This window comes from Mustela lutreola, chromosome 5, assembly GCF_030435805.1.
Source record: "Mustela lutreola isolate mMusLut2 chromosome 5, mMusLut2.pri, whole genome shotgun sequence".
Classification (NCBI taxonomy): domain Eukaryota; kingdom Metazoa; phylum Chordata; class Mammalia; order Carnivora; family Mustelidae; genus Mustela; species Mustela lutreola.
In genome coordinates, this window is record NC_081294.1 from 47,804,088 (window position 1) to 47,823,872 (window position 19,785).

Sequence of the window (19,785 nt, forward strand, 5' to 3'; positions counted from 1 at the left end):
GCTGGATCTTTAAACTCTGATATCTAATATCCAGTCTTACTATAGTTCTTCTGTCAAAAATGTGTAGATCTTGCTTATAACCATTTCTTCTCTTCCCACTTCCCCCTGCCCGCAAGAATCTGCCTTCAGTTCTTCATAGAATGGCTCCTATGATCTAAATGACCTCCATGTTGCTAAATTTCATGGACATTTTTAATTCCTCTCCTACGGCTAAGCACCAATTAGCATAGGTAATGCCTTCTGCCTTTTTGAAGGACTTTTTCCTCTTGGCTGTCTGTGTTACCTCATTCCTGATCTTCTTCCTCCCTCTCAAGTTTCCTTTGATAGTTCATGTTCCCATACTCGATTTAAAATGTCGCAATCCTTTAAAATTCTGACTGTGACTCTCCTTTTATTTCACTCTCACCATTTCTTAGATCATATCACCCATTCTCTTGGTGTCCAAAATCACCTGTATTCCAAAATTCTCTATACCAGTGGTGTAGAACACTCCCTTGAGTAATGTAATATACTACGTGAACATCTGAATCTGGAAACTCCATTGATACCTTCAGGTCCCCAGAAGCAACACTGAACTTGTGCTCTGCCCCCAAACTTGAACATGTCTTACCCCCTTCACCCCTCATGTCATCCTTACCACTACCTCCTTAGTAGTTCTCATGTTCACCCTTACCACTTTTCGCATTATGAGTTACTTAGTTTAGGCCGCCTTCCTTTCTTGCCTGGTAACTGATGTAGTCCTCTGGTTTGCGTGCATTTGCTCTTGATCCCCCATCCTGCATTTTACAGAGTGTAATCAGATCCTGTAACTATGGGAATTAGATTTGGTTGGAAAATAACAGGCAGCCCAACAAACAGTGGCTTAAACAAGTCAGGGGTTTACTTTTCTTATGTAATAATGATTCCAGAGGTGTGATCTGTAGGGCTTACAGCAGAACAGCGTCATAAAGGAATCAGACTCCTTCAGCCTTCTTTGCAGACCTTCAGCAATGTCACTTTTGCTCCTGTGGTCACATCGGGCTGCTGTGCCTCAAAGCATTGCTTCTGTATTTCAGAGAAGAGTAAAGAACAAAAAGCCTTCTTTGTCAGGCTTTGCTTTTTTATTTGGGAAGAAAATATCTCCCCAGACACTTGTACCTAGATTTTACTGGCCCAGACTGTATCACAGAGCCACTTAGTGCCACAAAGGGAGTCTGAAAAGTTCAGCCGTTTGTGTTTCCAGTCTCTGTGCATGGACAAATGCAAGAGAGGATGAACTGTGCTTAAAACTGGGCAGTAGGGGGGCACCTGGGTGGCTCAGTGGGTTAAGCCTCTGCCTTCAGCTCAGGTCATGATCTCAGGGTCCTGGGATCGAGTCCTAAGTCAGGCTCTCTGCTCAGTGGGGAGCCTGCTTCCCCCTCTCTCTCTGACTGCCTCTCTGCCTACTTCTGATCTCTTTCTCTCTGTCAAATAAGTAAATAAAAATTAAAAAAACAAAAACAACTGAGCAGTAGGTCCATAGTATATGCCATCATACTATTTAAAAAAACAAAACAAAACACATCTCTGAGCATCATCATTCTCTGGTCTTTATCCTTTTAATGGTTTCTTATCCTATTAGGCTAAAATTCTCAACCTTTGACATGGCCTGAACGTTTCTTTGTGACTTCACCCCTGACTACCTCGCCACCCTTAGCTCATTCCAGTCTCGTTCTTTCTAGCCAAGCTACATACATCTCCTTAAAAGCAGTGAGCTGGCTCTTGTGTCCTCCCTCCTGGTGCCCTCTCTCTTCCTGCCTCCATCTAAACCATCTCTCCTGGACTAACTCCTGCTCCGTCTTCAGATCTCAAGTGCCTGTCATTTCCCCAGAGAAGCTCTCAGGGTCCTCCACACTAGGGCAAGATGCCTGCTCAGAACTCCAGCAGCTCCCTGTCCTAATCAGAGCATTTACAACAGTGCTTCTCAGCCTTTTTTTTTTTTTTGGTATCACCCTTTTAAGGGATCATCTCAGACATTTTTTTTTTCCTACTCACTTCCCTCTGCAACTTATGTATCACAGATACACCATGTATCATTATATGTATATCTGGGCTTCATACTTAGAGAAAGATTTCTTGTGCCTCCCAGAACCAATTTTTGTACCCTTGGGAGCTGCATTGCCCTCATTGAAAATACATGATTTACATAATTATAATTTAAAAAATCAGCTTAAATATGTTCTCTAGCATCTCTCTGTCTAGCCAGATAAAAGTCCATAAGGGCAGAGATGAGATCTTCCCACTCAGTATTACCTTAGTACCATGCGAGGCACATAGTAGGTAATTGTTAGTTATTTACAGATAGTGAATGTTACCGCACCTAGAATGGCTAGAGACTTTATATATTTTTTGAAATTTTTCTTTGTGAGCTCATAAAGAGAAAAAGTCTGAATCTGTTTTCCCCGCAAAACCATTTATGGAGTTGGCCCTCCATAAATATTTGTTAAGCGAATTAATTATCTGTACTTTTTGGGCAGAGAATCTGTCCTAATTCCTAAAAAGAAAATATTTGGTATGTATCCTGGAAACGACTTGTAACGACTAGAAATGTTTTGCATTTGCGGCTTATTAATGGCCACCAGCAGGCCAGGAGACACAATGGGATTACTTTACTTCAAGTGACTTTTTCCACTCAAAATTTCTGTCTCACATCTGTCTGTTGCTCATGTCGGAAAGGTTTTCAGAAGCTGACAGCCACCTTCAAAGTGCTTAGCCTTGAAATTTGTGAAAACTCTGCAACTTCGCTGATACTCAGCGCATTTTAAATCTTAGATGAGACAGAACCTAACTCACTTCCTTAAAAAGCATTTTTCAATGCACATTACCATTAGGAGAAAACCAATAATTCATATTATGAAATAAATAAAAAACCACTGTTTCTGAGGATTTTCCTATGATCAGTGCTCCCACAAGACTCTTAAACTTACCCATGGATAACATGCTATAGAAACCACTTTTCAGGATAATAGGCCTCAGACATTAAAGAATATTTAAATAGTAACAGGTAGCCATGTTCTCTAGCCCAGACTTAGGCAAAAACCCTGTCTTGTGTGTTTAGAAAGCTTTTAACCAATAGGAGATATCTGAATATGTGTTTAGCTAAAACTTTGGAGTCATTAGAAAATCCTCTTACACAGAAGACAGTGTTCATTATTCAAGGGATCACTACATTATTCATAATTTTTAAATACTGCTTGCTTTTAAATACTTTGGGAAACTTGAAGTTTCTTTGTCACGTGACCTACACCCTCATAAGAAAAATGTAGTTGGCTCCAGAGCAGCTTTCTTCTTAAGTAAATGTAATTTCAGTTGCAATTAAAATACCAAGGATGGGGGTGCCTGGGTGGCTCAGTGGGTTAAAGCCTCTGCCTTCGGTTCAGGTCATGATTTCAGGGTCCTGGGATTGAGCCCTGCATCGGGCTCCCTGCTCAGTGGGGAGCCTGCCTGCCCCCCTCTCTCTGCCTGCCTCTCTGCCTACTTGTGATCTCTCTCTTTCTCTCTCCCTCTGTCAAATAAATAAATAAATAAAATCTTAAAAAAAAAAATACCAAGGATGAAAAAAGCTGTATTTCACTGGAGATGTATAAGTTGCCATGGGCCCAACTGACTTTGAGTATTAATCATTTGGCTTTGACCATCTATTTCCGCTCTTCCCCTGGGCCCTCTGGTGTCCGGCGTTGTCTTCCTTGTCCAGCCCATCACCAGATCCCATTGGCTTTCCACTTAAATGTCTCTTAAAGCCGTCCATTTCTCCATCTGCTCTGCCAGTTCTCACAGTCCCACCTCATCTCTCCTTGCCCTCCTCAAGTGTCTTTTCCATGACACAGTGTCTCAATCAGCTGCTGCTGCTGCTAGGACAGACCACCAAAGACTGGATGGCTTGAGCAATAGGAATTTCTGACTCTTCTGGAGACGGGGAGCCTGAGATCAGTATACCAACATGGTGGGGTTCCAGTGATGATTAGAGTTTCAACATACGAATTTAGGAGGATACAAACATGCCGACCATAACCCACTGGCACAGTGATCTTTGAAAAATGCCCATTTAGGGGCACTGGGTGGCTCAGTTGGTTAAGCATCTGACTTTAGCTCAGGGCAGGATCTCGGGATCCTGGGATCCGACTCCGCTTGGGGCTCCCTGCTCAGTGGGGAGTCTGCTTGTCCTTCTCCCTCTGCCCCTCCCCCGGCATGTGCACACGCTTGTGTGCACTCTCAAATAAATAAATAAGTAAAACCTTTAAAAAGAAAAATACCATTTGGATCAAGTCAAATCCCTGCTCAAAACCTTCAACGTGACCTGCAAGGTTCTGCATTACCCAGGTCAGCTAATCTCTCCAGTCTCATCCCATTCTGCTCACCCTTCCAGAATATGGTCTAGCCACACTGATCTTTATTAACTTCCACTTCCCAACCCTGATGTCTTCGCATTTTCTTTTCTGCTGCTCCTTACCCCTCTTAACTAGTTCATTACTAGTCACTTAACAAATGCCAACAAAACTTCACTTTCTCAGGGAAACTTACATGCCAGAGCAGGATGCAACCCCAAGTGATATTGCAAAGACATTTTGTATTTGCCTTTCAAGTCTTCATCACTATTTGTAACTATTACATAGTTTTATCTGTGAGATTATTTAATAACTAATTATTTAAACTAATAAATAATAAACTAAAAATAAATAATAAACTAATAACTAATTATTTTAACTAACAACTTCTAGAGCCCCCTGCTTAAAACATATTTATTAAATAAATTGAATGTTGGCTTTATCAAACCTATCATGTTCCTCTCCTGGTCCTCTGGGTTGTTCCAGCCAGGTTATCTGGAGGATTATAAAACAGCAAACCTGGAAACAGCCTTATAGATCACCTAATCCCTACCCCCATTTTGTCTAACAAATGGGGAAGTAAGACCAGAGGGCAAATGCCAAAGGCCATAGTATAAGCTCATAGAAAATCAGGACTAAAAACCAGGTCTTTGGTTTTTCAGTTCCATAATATGTTAAGAAATCAAATCATTAGTTCTCTTAGGTTTCTTATCACCGTTTCTTAGATTGAAATCCTTTCTCTATTTCTTAATGTAATATTGGTATAAAAATATATCTTTATCAAGTAAAATATGGTGGTGGTTAAGGGCTGTCGTTCAGTTTATATCTACCCAAGCAACATGAATTAGAACACTTAAAATGTTTTGACTTTATACAGTGATGATTAGATATTTTAACTCTGCAGTCTGAAGCTGGTGAATATTTGGGCCCCATGATTTAAGCCCAGAGATGAGTTTTGATCTGTGTTCATTAATACAAAACATTAATCATAATTATGCCAATCTTAATGAAAGTACCTCAAGAAAGAACTTACTGGAGCAAACTCCATTAAGCTAGCTTAATTTCTTAATCAATGTTCTAAACAGCACACTTAAGCCATTTCTGACCTTTTTGAAAATTTTCCTTAAAATTATCATCTGAGAGATCATTTCTCCTCCATGTACACCAAAGATTTGATTCATCATCAGTTATTCTAGCTCCAAGTTACTGTCCGTAACTTCTAGCATAGTATTTCTTTCTCTGTGCCTAATGCGTCTCTCAAGTCCAATTTTCTTGTAGCACTTTTTTCGGATGTGACTCTTTCTTCCAGGATTTGGTTCATGGCTGTATTTAACATGTACAGGCTTAGGCACTTTAGCATTTATTATTATTTTTTATAAAATTGAATTTTCCCCAGTCAATTTTTGAAGTTTTAAAGAGTTACGAACCAGGTTTTTGTTTTTTCAGTTAGTTTCATCTGTAATAAATTTTGCCATTGACCATTTTCTGTGAGGTTTATTTTCTGGTGGGAGTAGTTCTTCCCAATTAAATGCAGGTTGAATTGGGCAAAATTCTATTAGCTTTTATTTGTTTCCTCCTTAAACACTGAGAAAATTTTTAGGATTTTTTTTTTAATATATATTTCAGGGTTGCTCTTTTTTCCTGGTAGGAAGTGGAGGTGGCTCAAGACAGTCATCTGTTTAGATTAGATTGTTACCTGATGAAATTTTCGAGTGGAGGGAAGAACAGTTTAGCCCTGATACTTCTCATCCTGTCTCTTATTTTACAGCTGAGGAAGTTAAAGTTTAGAGAAGAATTCTGATTTGCATGAGATCACAGAGCTAGGACTGGATTTCAGGTCTCTTCACATCCAGGACACTTTGAGGGGGAAGTCACCAAAGTTGAGTATACTTTACTGAGAGAAGCTGACTTTTTGTTACTATGGCAATGGAGTGCATTTGAGATTTTTTTGACAGACTTACCCCCTATCTGTACTACAAGGGGAAAAATAAAAGCCATTGAGCTGATCTTTATGGTGATTCAAAACACTTTAGATAGATCCTGTCACATGCTTTATAAGTTCCTAATTGATTGTGTGGAATTAAGTTATTGGGCAGAGAACCAGCTAATGGAAACACATTGACGAAATCATTTTTGAGGGACATTAATGGAACTTAAAATAAAGCTGAAATGGCTTTATGGATTTTTCACTCAAACTGTTTATGAACATTTATTGCCAGTAAATTATATTGTGTCAAAAGAAGGAATCAGTAGGTATGGCTTTAATAGAAACCTTTTGAAATAATAGAACTGAGAATAATTTATCTTAGAATGGATAGGGGATAGGATGGGAGAATTCACCCTGATGAATGTTTGTCCACTCTACAGCTTTGGGGAAAGTGAAAAATGGTGTGAAAATCAGAAGCCTGGTAGGACTTGGACAGAAATGGTCTTTGTGAAAGTATTTATAGCCCCTCTCATTGCACATGTGAATTGTTTGTAGAAGAGAGGGGATGGGAGATTTGGCAAGCGTTATTTGAGGGTATATACAATGACATTTGTTTGTATCTCATAAAAAGATGAGCAAGTAGAGAGTGATATGATCTTGCTGAAAAAGATGGTCTGAGTAGTGGTCACAGGCATTGGTTCTATAACAAAGAGAGTCCAAATTCAGACTCTCCCTCTTCACTGCTCAACGATCAGGAAATTTCCTGACTTCCCTGAGTCTTAGATTCCACATCTATAACAACAGAGACTCATTGTCCCCACCTCATAGGGTTATTCTGATGATCACATTAAAACAGTTTCAATAGTCTCTAGTTCATAGTAAGTGATTTTAAAATGTTATTTTTTAAGAGTCATAAAAGACCTGGGTAAGAGGAGGGAAGAATAGGATTCATAAATATTTTAGTGTGCTAGAAGTATTTTATTGACTATCATCTGCTGATTGCTATATGCCAGAGATCTCATTCACTCTCCGAAGACCCCGAGGAGATAAAGTTACTATTAATATCCCTTATTCTCAGAGAAGGAATCTGAGCATCTTAGAGATTGGGTTTCATGCCCAAGGACACTTGGATTATGAGAAATTGTGGTACATTCCCTTGAGAAGTCATATCTCTGAGCCAGTTTTCCAGTATGGGTCCCCCATGTGGGCCCCGTCACAAAAAAAAAAAAAAAAAAAAAAAAAAATCACAAATTCAGAGGGCATCGGGTGGATGGTGGGAAGTAAGTAAGGGAGCCTAACTGTCTTGCCCTTCACTTTCATCACATGTCCAGAGCCTGTCGATTACCTACGTCCTCTAACTGTGAGAGCCCAGATCCTTGGGATTTGGGTCTGGCTTGCCATTTTGTGGATACCACACTGTCCAGACATTCAGAAAACAAGGCACGAGGGCATGATGGCTACAAGTGGGTCCTAGAGTCAGATGCCTGCATGTGAATCTCAGCTCCAGCACTCACTGGCCGTGTAACCAAAAGCCCCATGTTTTTTTAGCCCCACTTGTGTTGTAGGAGAGGTAGTTTTCCTAGTCTGGCAAAGATACTACAAGCCTTGATCTCATTTTGCTTTAAAGAGATGCTTGTATTTAGCCCAAATGATATTCTTTTATTAAATAGTTCTTTTATTTTAAGAGGTACTGTTAACATAGGTTGGATTTTGGATATTCATTAAACATGTCATGTGATACACTATGAGTTTTATAACAGTAAATTAGTACTCCCATAGAATTGGTAGAACCAACTAGAAATAAGTCTAGTCGAAATCTTCAGAACCTAAAATTGAATCTGTCTTTATTTTGTATATGGCCTTGCCCCTGTTCACAAAGAGCTTAAGATCTTATTGAAGAGATGGGATGAATGTCTGTAAGGTAATAAAAATCCCAGGTAGTATGTGCTCAGTGCCACATAGGTGTTGTAGCTGTGTTACAGATATTTTTTGAGAACCTGTGCTGTGCTAGGAAATGGAGATAGGACAGAGAACAAGACACACTCCTCTAAGACACCAGGCAAATAGGATTTTCTATCTGAGAAAGCTGAGGACCCAAGTTCAGGTGTTCAAAGGAGAACATGATCCTTGGGAAAACACAGTGAGCACCTGTAATGTGTTGCATTTATGTAACCTTTTTTACCCTTGGAATTGTTCTAAAAGGGTGGCCGAGCTAGCTGCAACAGAGTAGTTCCTTCTTGAGCTAGTCTGGACAGATGTTAAGTAGCAAGTGTGGTCAGATGTTATGTAGCAAGTGAGGTGTTATCAGTGTATCTGACAAATAGAGGAACAGGCTTAGCACCAAATGTGGGTGGAATAAAGAAAATGGTACAGGCCTTTGAGGTCCATTTTACGTAAGAAAATGTCATTCCTCATTTTTGAATAATTGGACTGAATAAATGCAATATATATCATTATATGTGTACATATTTGCATAGTCTAAAGTTGGGAAATAGGTATTATTTGGCTTCAGAAGCCTTATAAAATGATAGGAGGGTGCATGAGGTATCAGTGAAACATAAAGCTTCACAACATTTTAATACCAGTTCAAATACTGAAGGGTGTCTATGAGCAGTATTACTTGCCATATGGGTAAGTCACACAGTTAAGACTGATTTCAAAAGAGGCAATGCTATTTCTCTTGCACTTTTCATAGAATTCTTAGTAGAGAAGGGGGAGATATGAGCTGGGACTAAAAAGTGTATACAATGTATATAAACAGAAATAGCTGCCCTAGCCTTAATCAGGTGTGTGTTTCTTTTAATCATTAAAACAAATAAACAAAAAGAAAAATGAAAACAAAACAAAAGCCCTCAAACCCAAAAAACAGGTTCCAAAGGCTAAGAATAAGCATTTCTAAGAAATTGAAAGGGCAGGGATCTCAGAAGAAGCCCCCGTTGACTGCAGTAGTCACAGATGGGAGCTGTTTAGTAACAGATTTGAGATGGTACTGAGAGGTAGTGGCTGAGGCCGTGCCCTTGGGTCACAGACACTTTAGAGCCACCTCCCAATGTGTTACTCATGGTCCTGTCACTTCTGCCAGCCTTTTTGACTCATGAGGCATCCTCCACAGAACCTTTGGTCCCAGTGCTCCTCAAAGGGTCACAAAAATGTTGGAGACGTGGAATGTATGTTCTGCAAAACCAGATTTAGTATATGGGTAACAAAAGTTACATTATAGTCTATAATCCACCCCAATCTTACTCAGTTTTTATATTAGATAGGGTTCTTCAGAAAACCAGAACCAATATGGATGTACATGTAGGAAGAGATCCGTTATAAGAACTTGGCTCATGTCATTATAAAAGCTAAGAAACCTCGCGACCTGCTGTGTGTAAGACAGAGACTCAGGGAGGCTGGTGGCATAATTCAGAGTGAGTCCCAAGGCTCACTAAGAACCAGTGGAGTCAGTGGTGTAGATTCTATTTGGGGTCTCCAGGCTTGAGAACAAGGGGTGGTGAAGGCAGGGGAAGATTGACATCCCAGCTCAATCAGTTAAGCAGGAAGGCCCTAATCCTCCTTCCTCCCCTTTTTGTGCTGTTGAGGCCCTCAGTGGGATTGGCCAAGGGCTGGGGAAGGCCAAGGGCTCTGCTGCACCCATTTTATCACATGCCCCTCTCATCTGGAAACACCCTCACAGACACACCCAGAAATCATGGCTAGCCCGATATCTGGGCAGGTTGACACATAAAATTTGCCACCACATTTATAAAGAACACAATAAAATTTAAATCGCAAGAGTAAAATAATAAATATATGCATAATAAAACAACATTCTTATGAAATTTACATCAAAGCTGTATATAATGGAGACTAGGGATACATTTTGATCTATTTGACATGATGTGGTTTGGGGTCTTAAAAGGTGAAAGTGTCTACAGGCAGGAAAAGATCTTAAATGTTCACATACGAAATGCCTCTCTGCCTACCGCAACTGTCTGTAGCGTTGTTGCAGGGGAGAACTGAGCTACTACATATGAAGTGTGTGTGATGGTATCACTCAAAATGTTAGCTTCAATTAATAGTTATCATTCGCCAGGATATTCTTTTAAATGACCATACATAATGTCAAGTCAAGGCATTATTTTCTGATTTTATTTGCAGTAGTCTGTTACTCATATCAAAGAGATTAAATACTTTTTTAAAAAAGATGAAATACTTTTATAATTGCTACACAAGTTCATTCAGCTAGACTCATCAGTGTGCTAGGATAAATCTGGATTTGGAATAACCGTGGTTAATGGAGGATTTCTAGACCTAACAATGCAAGAGGATTCTAGAAATTCTCACACGAATACAAGATGTTGTTCTGCCCCTTTCTGTGGCATCAAAGAACTACACCAAAAAAGGTATAAAAATAAACACCTTTCCTTCAAAGAGCAGGATACCGCTTGGCTAAGTTTAATTGAAAAACTAATATCCACTGCAATTGTCTGTGATAAACTGAGGCTTAAATGATTTGAAAGCAGTCTGGGAGCAGACAAATCAGATAATCACCATCTTTATGGCTGAGAAGTTTCAGCTGGTGATGACAAGCTCTAAAGATAAAAGCTTATTGCAAAGTCAAGAGCTAAATGTCTAGAATGGGTCGGGGATCAATGTGAAATAATTCTCAAAGTGTAAAAAGCAGTGAACGTCCAACGGTCTCTCATAGTGTTCTGTTTTGTTTAACTTTTCAATATAATAGCACAGAATTTTATCTCTTTTTCCTTGTTTCCTGACACTTGTTTCCTAGGCATCATTAGATGGAGACCGGGCAGTGATAGGGTGTTTTCCACCATCTCCCCGCTGCCGAGACACTAGATGTGGGCTGTGATTTGTGCCCTGCACTGCAGTCAGGGGGCTTCAGGGGCTGCTTCTCAAAACATTTCCAGTTGGGGGACTGTTAATAGTCAATGAGAGGCTAGAGTTAGGTGGTAGTAAAGATGCCATTATTTAGGCATCTTTTTTTTTTTTAAAGTCAACATGGTATTTGCCTCCTGGCCTCACTCTGATCTCAGCAAGAACACTTTCAAAAGAAGTTCCTTATTTTTTCAAAGCCCGTTTGCAGGAGTTGATTCAGGGCTGCCCTATCAGGGGAGCGAAAGCCAAGGGCAAAATGTGTGCTTTGAGTCGTGTGAAGGATCCACCCTCCGCTTAGCTCCATTCCCTGTGCTGATTGTGCCCCCAGGTGACATGTCCAAAGTCTCCAACCTCTGTTTGCTTTTTTCTTTTGTTTACAGGAGCCGAGGGCACAGTGTTCCCTAAATCTATAGAGACACCTAATGTCAGGGCAGACCCCTTCAAGGAACTAAGGTAAACTTCTGACTATGGTTTGCATTGATTAGTGGCTATTTCCTTTGTCTAGGCAACTGGCTGATGGCCCATTTTGAGCATTTGTAATTTAACAGCGTCATAACATGAATATACTGATTTGGGAGAGATTAGAAAGGATGTAAAGATAAGCTACCTCCAAGAGAAAATTCTCTTGGAACACTTAAGATTGAGGGTTTGGAGGAGGAGGTTGCCAGCCTTGTAATCATGAGATTGGGGATTGATTCATTCATGGTATTTGTTTCCTGCTGTGTTTTGTGGTACCCAGAACCTAACCAGTTACACAACTAGTCAGTAATTGGTGCTGATCAGCCCAAACAAAAATCGTACCTAAAAAAAAAAACTGAACTCTAAACACTGGATGGAATTTTGTTTATGTGTAATAAGCTCTCTGCCACTTGGGTCATTATGGTACTAGAACTACTTTCTGTGAATATTTCATGTACTGTGTTAATATTCAAATATCCACAATTGTGCTGCCTTTAGCAAAAAAGGCACTGAAATGCTATGTACTTAGCACCAACAACTAAAGAAAACAAAAAAGAACTATAGATACATACAGACAAACAGAGTTAAAGATATGACCCCCAAACCATTCCAGCCACTAAAGGACCATCCCTGGCTCAAAAAAGAAACACATTAAAAAAATGGTACATTGATCCAAATATAGCTATATTTTTTGCTTTATACTTGTGATTCGGGCAGGCTGAGAGCCAGAGGGGGCACCTGCAAGACCAGCTAAGAGGGTCCTTGGCTTTGTGCAAGATTGAAATCAAGTGAGAGCCGGGAGAGTGAAAGCAGAATTTATTGAATAGCATGATTGACAGACAGAAAGTAACTGACGGAATGGAGTGTCTTGGAGACTCAGAAAGGAAAGGCAAAGGAGTCCCATTGTCACTTGGGGTTACAGGCTTCAGAGTAGGGTTTGATCAATGGCAAGCATCCAGGTGAACAACAGGTGTCATTCCACACATCACTGAAGGTAGACAGTGTTGATGCCATCGTTGGCCAAGGTTTGTTGGAAGCTAATGTCCTGGGACATGTTTCGGATCCAGCTTTTCTTAGATGTTAGGAACCTAGGACAAAACTCAGAGAATGATGAACTTTCTGGCTTCCCCCTTGAAGGGAGAACATTTCCTCTTTGGCTTATTCAGAAACAGGGCCTGGCAGAAAAACAGCAGAGACGGACCCATTCTGAAGCAGAGTCCCTTCAATTTCTCTGCCTCGCTTATAGTCATGAAGAATTCAGCGAATACTGGGTTTCTTCATTTCTTGTAGTTCTTTTAAATAAAACCCATCATAAATCATCATAAATAACATTGCATATTTAATGGTAGACATCAAACATTAGCAAATGTGTTTGGATTATATGATCCTTGTCTACTCTTCTTCGACACAGCCCTGTGATCTGTGGTTTACTAAAACAGCAACAGCCATGTTGGAGTTTGTGTTTCCCTAAACAGAAGCACATCCTCCGTACATGGAGAATCTTATCACCTCGTGATGAAGCCCCTAGCATTCTTGCAAAGCCTGTGAGGCTTTACAAATATAGGGAAATACACTGGTCCAGAGGAAGAGGATAATTGGTGGAGAAAGAGAACATTCTCTTATCAAAATCTCATATACAGTAGGCTGTATTTTTCACAGTATACACCACCTTGCAAGGCTTTACTTTTCCCTAGAATCATTGCTTCCATCTCTGTGCTGCTGCCTGCCAGAAGTTACCTTGACTCTCCGCTAGCCAGCTCCTGTGGTTCATATTAAGTACTAAAGGTGGAATCTTTTCAGCAAATCTACCCAAGGAGTAGATTTCTGAGTCCTGTATTTTAGGACTCAGAGAGCGATCTTGTTCTCTGAGAATTCAGTGAATCCTCGTGTGTGATGTGAGAGCCCTTTTGAAACAAGCTAATATGTGGGCTGGTTCCCTTCCTTTTCACAGACCTCCTTAGAAGCAGAGTTCTTTTTAACACAACTAGTTAGTAATTAGTGCTGATCAGTCCAAAGAAAAATGCTGTCTAAAAGAAACTGACCTAGGGGTGCCTGGGTAGCTCAGTCGGTTAAGCATCAGATGCTTGATTTGGACTCAGGTCCCCATCACGGAGTTGTGAGTTCAAGCCTCATGTCTGGCTCCACGCTCAGCAGGGAGTCTGCTTTCCCTCTCCCTCTGCTCCTCCCTCTGCACTCTCTCTGTCTTTATGTCTCTCAAATACATAAAATATTTTTTAAATAAATTTAAAAAATAATAATAAATAAAAAATAAAAGAAACTGACCTCTAAATATAATACAGGGCCCACCCCCTCCCACGCCCTGGGAATAAGCTCTGCATTACCACGGAGAGCTTACCATTGCCTACCATGGAAGACAAGGAAAATTTAAGGGTCAAGAATTTAAGCTAACTTTGCTTTAAATGGAAAACTAAATTTTCTTTGGATAAAAACAAACCAAACTCACATTGAACAAACAAAAATACAACTCTCCAAGCATCAGCCCATTTTAGAGATCGCTATTGTGAAAAATTGAGAACAGATGATATGCTCAAATAGCGTAATAGCTGTACTTACGGTCATCTGTAGACCCTATGGAAAACCCTGGAAACTTGCCTTAGAAACAAGTGAATCTCCAAAATTACAAGTGAATCTCCTAAGTGCAATAAATAAGGACTTCTGGTAGTTGCTGCATTTCCAATGTTTATTCTAAAGTTGTAGGCATATTCTATAGAGACTAGAAATAAAATGTTCTTACAGGAAACATAAAAACACTATAATATGGAATTCTACAACTGGGGGCAATTCTTTGCCCCTACTCAAATTGTGTTGAGGGTTGATAGCCTGAAGTGAGTCAGGATCTAGAATGTGATAATTAGCCCCTTCGTCCTTAGATTTATTTTATTTTATTTTAATGGCGCTCTTGTGGAAGAATGTGTGACCAACTATAAAGTAATCCAATGTAGTACATACAGTAGCCCAGACCAGTGCGTCTGTGGATGTTTCACATTTGTCAGCAAATGGTGCCCCATTTTACTCTGTGCTATTGAATGGTACTGACCTTGGATACTGATAAATAGGTAATGAACATTTTCTGGCCTCTGGCTTTACAGTTGGATCAGTTGTCGTGATCCAGCTCGTTTGTGCTGGTGTGCCTTCTAGTCGTAGGAAAGTAGAACAATCTGAGGGAGATCCCTGGGTTTATGCCAGCAGGTAGCACTGTGTAGGTGAAGCAGAAGTGGTTCCCTCATCAGGAGCAGCACAACAGAGGTGAAGGAGGACAGAGCTGGGGCAGATACCTACAGCAAGCAGACTCCATAGCCTTGAGCTAATCCAGGAACACTGATGTCTGTACAAAGTCACGTCCGTTTTGCCTCCAAACTTTATTTAGGCTCCCATTATTTTACCTTTTATTTTAAAATAATTTTAGATTAAAAGAAGAATTGCAATAATCATAGAGATTATTCCTCTATACCCTTTACCTAGTATTTCTGATGGTAACATTTTACATACCCCTGGTGTATATATCAAAACTAAAAAATTAACATTGTAGCCCCATAATATTTTATGTAAAATTGCTTAAAAGGATGCAATCACCTGAAAGCCTTACAGATCCAGAAAATATGTAGAAAAAGAGTTTACCAGAAAAGTTATATGTTGAGGCATGAATGAATGGATCTTGAAAACTCCCACTGCAGTTAAGTTGGAATGTTTTTAATGAGAGGTGTTTTGTTTTGTTTTGTGTTTTAAATCATGTTCTCTACCCAGATTTTCTTGGTCTTTCTTGTCAATGGGAAGCAAATTGAGTTAAAAGACTATAGGTTATTTATACATAAACCATCTTCTGCAGTGAACAAGCAAAAATTAAATCCATGTGTGTCCTTCCCTTACCCAAAATATCAAACATGGGAAAATTCCATCTTCTTTAGAGATCTTCTCTGTTGGGATAACTTGTTTCTTCCAACGTCTCTTTTGGCTTTTGAAGGTCTTTTTGTTTGTTCTCTGATTTACTTTTGTTGTTGTTGTTTCATTGTTTGCTTGATAATGTAAATTTGTTAGAAGCAAATTTCAGGCCTCCCGCACATCTTCTTAGAAGATCTCAACCCTCAGCTCAAAGAGTGGTAGCTTCCTCTCTGCTAGAGTTTAAGCGTTTGGTTCACTGCTATCCTTTTCGGAGTTACTATAGTTACTGTATTTACTGTGTTTGCTTGAGATGTTTGTAAATAATCCAGGGTTGAGTTGAAAATCACAAAAGAGGGTTGCTTCTCTCCAGACAAATAATGAGCCTTAGCGAGGTCTGAACCCAACATCCAGCTCTGGCAGTTTGTTGAGTTTGCCCCTGCAGGACAATTCTGAAATAATGGCATGTTGCTCCAGATTCAAGACTCTACTGAAAATATCTATCAGGCAGTATGCCTATCTCTTGAAATCAGAAAAACTAACTTGGAATGGAAACTGGATTTTAATTCATGATCTGAAATTTGCAGTCTGAATATATTAGGTGTTCGCTTGTTCATTATTTCTTTTTCTTGGTGTCTGTATATTATAAAGACAAGTGGAAAAATCCCTTATCTCAGGCTGTGCGTGATCTGAGATGGGAAATAGGCCATTTAGTTTTGCATATGTATTTTCTGTAAGAACAGAAGCTACCTTTGAATGCCTACCTTGCTCTAAGGATTCTTTTCAACTGTGAAGCTTCCCTGTAAGAGTCAGATCCTACAAGAATAGGAAATAGACTGTGAAATCTTATTTCCCAGACATATGTCAGGGCAAATGTAAAAAATGGGAGGCGGTTACATAGACCACTGAACACATATCGCCAACTCTGTTCCTCTAGATATCACTAAAAGCTTGGAAGGAACCACAAAAGAGCAAGAAGCCAAAAGGTCTTTATAAAAGAATTCTTCATCAGCTAATGTGCGGACGTGCTCTTACTCTGCCTACAGTTATGACAAGGGTGATGACCTGATTTCCATTTCATCATAGCTCAGGGAATTGTTTTCCAGGTATTTTTTTTTTAACACTTATTAAGAATCAAGGCATCTGCTAAATACTTGGAATACAGAGATAAGTAACTAAGTCCTCAACTGATTTGTAGTTAAGGAGAGTAAGATAGAAAGTCACCCCAAAATACAAGGTAATATGGTAAGTGGTAGAAGAGATAGATGAGCAAAATCAGAGGAGACACTGGGAATGGCACACAGGATTCTACCTGAGAGGGTTAGGTGAGGCTGTCTGAAGGAAGGGACATTTTAGTTGTAAGTTGAAAGAAAAAACAGTGAGTCTCAGAATTTAAAAAACATGGTTCCCTAGGTCCACTTAAGGTAAGGACAGATGGGCCAATAGATTTCTGCAGCTTCCATGAATATTATTACCGTGTCATTTACAAAAATGAGGTTCTGTAATTTCCTTATGACAGTTGTGTTCTTTAATAAATCATGTGAAGGCGATTTCAGATATGATCACAGAAGACTTTAATGATTGTTAGAAGTTTCAAAATTCAGTGCATAACATCATTCAGAACTAGAGCAGCCACTAATATCAAACCCATTCTGCAGCCTCAAATAAATAAGGCATTTCTTTGTTCCTCTGGGTTTTTCCCCCCTACAACATTACCAGAGTTTTAATAATAAAGAAGAAAGATTCAAAGATGTATCTGGTACTCCCAGTATGCACGTGCATATTCTGTAGGATTTTTTTCTTAATGGATAGATACTAATCTGAACTCCTTTGGGAATGTGTGAGATTTAAAGTCTGTATATATCACAGGAAAACAGGGATTAGACAGCACTTCCAAGTTGACAAAAATGAATTTATTTCCTTAAATTTATCTTAGAATGGCTGTAGCCAACTAAATATTTATTTGATTCTCAGTGATTTATGAATTGAAGCTACCAGAACAGTCTGTCAGAGCATCACAGTTCAATTAATATTTGGTCATACGTCTCCCTTCCTTTGTCCCCCTCAAAAGTCACAATAGCAAATTTGGAGAAGCAGTCTGATTTTTGAATTATATAAATATAATACCTATATTTATTCTATACACATATTTTATATATATGTACATATGCATATGTACATACATTAAAACATATATACACATACATATGTATTTTATGTTTATAGGCCTATAGAGAGATTGAGAGAGATGCAGGGAGAGGGGAGGAGGGAGAGGGGCTGTATATTGTGCTCCAAAGCTATGGGTGCATGGGATATGGGGCAATTAAAGAAAGAAATCTTTAAATTTTCTTTAATAAATCTTTAAATAAATCTTAAATAAGCTATAAATTTATTAAATATTAACAAATCAATATATTATATATAATAATATATTATATAAATAAATATTAAATAAATACTAAATCTTAAATAAATTTTCTTTAATAAATCTTTAAATTTTCTCCTCATGCAACACTTTGCAGACATGTTCGGTACCTATTTTGCTTGTATGAGATTCACAATTATTCGATCACAGAGCGTGAATGTTGAAGTTATTCAAAGGAGAGATGAAAATGTGTAGTGGTCCGATAATATCACAAGGTCTCAGGGGCCTTCCAAAATAGAAGAGTCACGATGCAGTGTCCATGTTGATCAAGAGCCATGCTTTGAAAGTGTCCTGCGCTGGGGTTGAGTTTGGCCCCAAAGCCAGTCTGCCTTGTGAACTTGGGCAAGTCTCCTAAGCTCTCCTCAGACAGTGCCTAGAACATGGGAAGAGCTTAGTGGACATTAGTTCAACAAATGTCAGCTCCCAGGAGGAGCAAGCGACCCATTTTCATGGGGCTCTGGTCCTCAACCAGGAGTTCCCGGAGTGTTCAGTTTCAACAGCCAATAAAATGTTTGTGAGACCTTGTTGACCAACAGTCCTTTCTCCTTGAAGGACAACACCAGAAGGCTGTTGTATACATCCATCTACCTTTAACAACATTTTATAAGAAAGGATGAGGATATTTCACTTAATAGATTAGAGAGGGCATAGCCTTAGGATGGAAGACAGCCCATAATCGGCATTCCTTGAACAGTAACGATGTATCATCATGTTGCCTCCATTTTCTTTTTGTCAGAGACACTAGTGACTCTGTCAACTCCTCAGTCATCCTGCAGTGCCTGCCCAGAAAAAAACAGATATCTGAAAGCCACAGGTGAAGGCTTAATGAAGCCCCCCGATTCTAAGTTTGCCTTGTTTGAAAACTCACAGTAGGACACCTCGCCCATCTTTGAAGATCTGTGAGTCCATATATATGTCCCTCTTTCCCCTTTTCCCCTCTTTCCCTGCCTCCTGTGTTTCAGCATCCGTTCATCCTTCCCTTTGTTTCATTAGCATCGATACATAGTCTGAATTGATCTACATAGTTCTTTTTTTCCCCTTAGTTTCACCTTTCTCTAGGTGCCCTTTTCACCACAGCTCTCTCAGCGTGCAGGAGAAACAAAAGAGGTAAAGGAAAGGGAGGGTGTGGTATTGGAAGTTATTTCCATCTTTGCCTTTGCCTTCTTAAACAAAAGCTTGTGTTTTACAAATGTGGTAAATCGTAAAGCTACCAAACCTAGGTGTCTCACAGGCATCGCCTCTGTGCAGTAGAATTCTGCCATGAGAAGCCAGGGAGGGATAAATGGAAGAGAACATCCCGGAGGACAAGGATTCTAGGATATAGAGCAAGTCCTACCCCGACAGGGAGAGGAAGTTAAAAACCCATCTCTTCTGATCTCTGCTGAATTGTAGGAAGAAGATAGGAAATGCAGGGAAAGCACGTGGTGAAATATATAGCCTGATGACCTTTATTCTCGGAGTCACAGAGGGAAGAAACCAGTTAGATTTCGAGGACAGAAGCAAAGGGTCATGGAGCATTTTCATTTGAGACTTTAGGAGGATAAGGGATAGGGTGGACTGTCACGTGGCTAGGGAGGAAGGGGGGCTGGGTCAGCACTCTCAAATCTCCTTCAGTTCCTGGGGGCCTGGGGGTCATGCCAGTGCAGGGAAGAATCCACATGGTGTCCCGGTAAGCAGTGCCGATCGCTAATGATGGCGGTAACAGGCTGGCAGGCTCCTGGGCAGCTTCTCTGCAGTGGAACTGAGGGCTCCAAAGTGGACAGTCCAGTCCAAGGGTGCAATGGGAAACATACCCAGACCTCAGGGCCCGCAAAGGCCATTCAGACCTGGCTCAGTGGGCGCTAAGTGAGCAC

The 19,785-nt window shown here is 39.9% G+C and overlaps 1 protein-coding gene across 3 annotated transcripts in view; it reads left to right on the forward strand.

Moving 5' to 3' along the window:
- Positions 1-19,785, forward strand: part of SGCD (sarcoglycan delta) — a 576,749-nt gene that overhangs the window by 468,219 nt on the left and 88,745 nt on the right. For all 3 annotated transcript variants that reach the window (XM_059174137.1, XM_059174136.1, XM_059174135.1), the window contains exon 6: positions 11,532-11,604. In XM_059174137.1, coding sequence (XP_059030120.1) covers positions 11,532-11,604 — 73 coding nt within the window. The remainder of the gene's footprint in view (positions 1-11,531; positions 11,605-19,785) is intronic.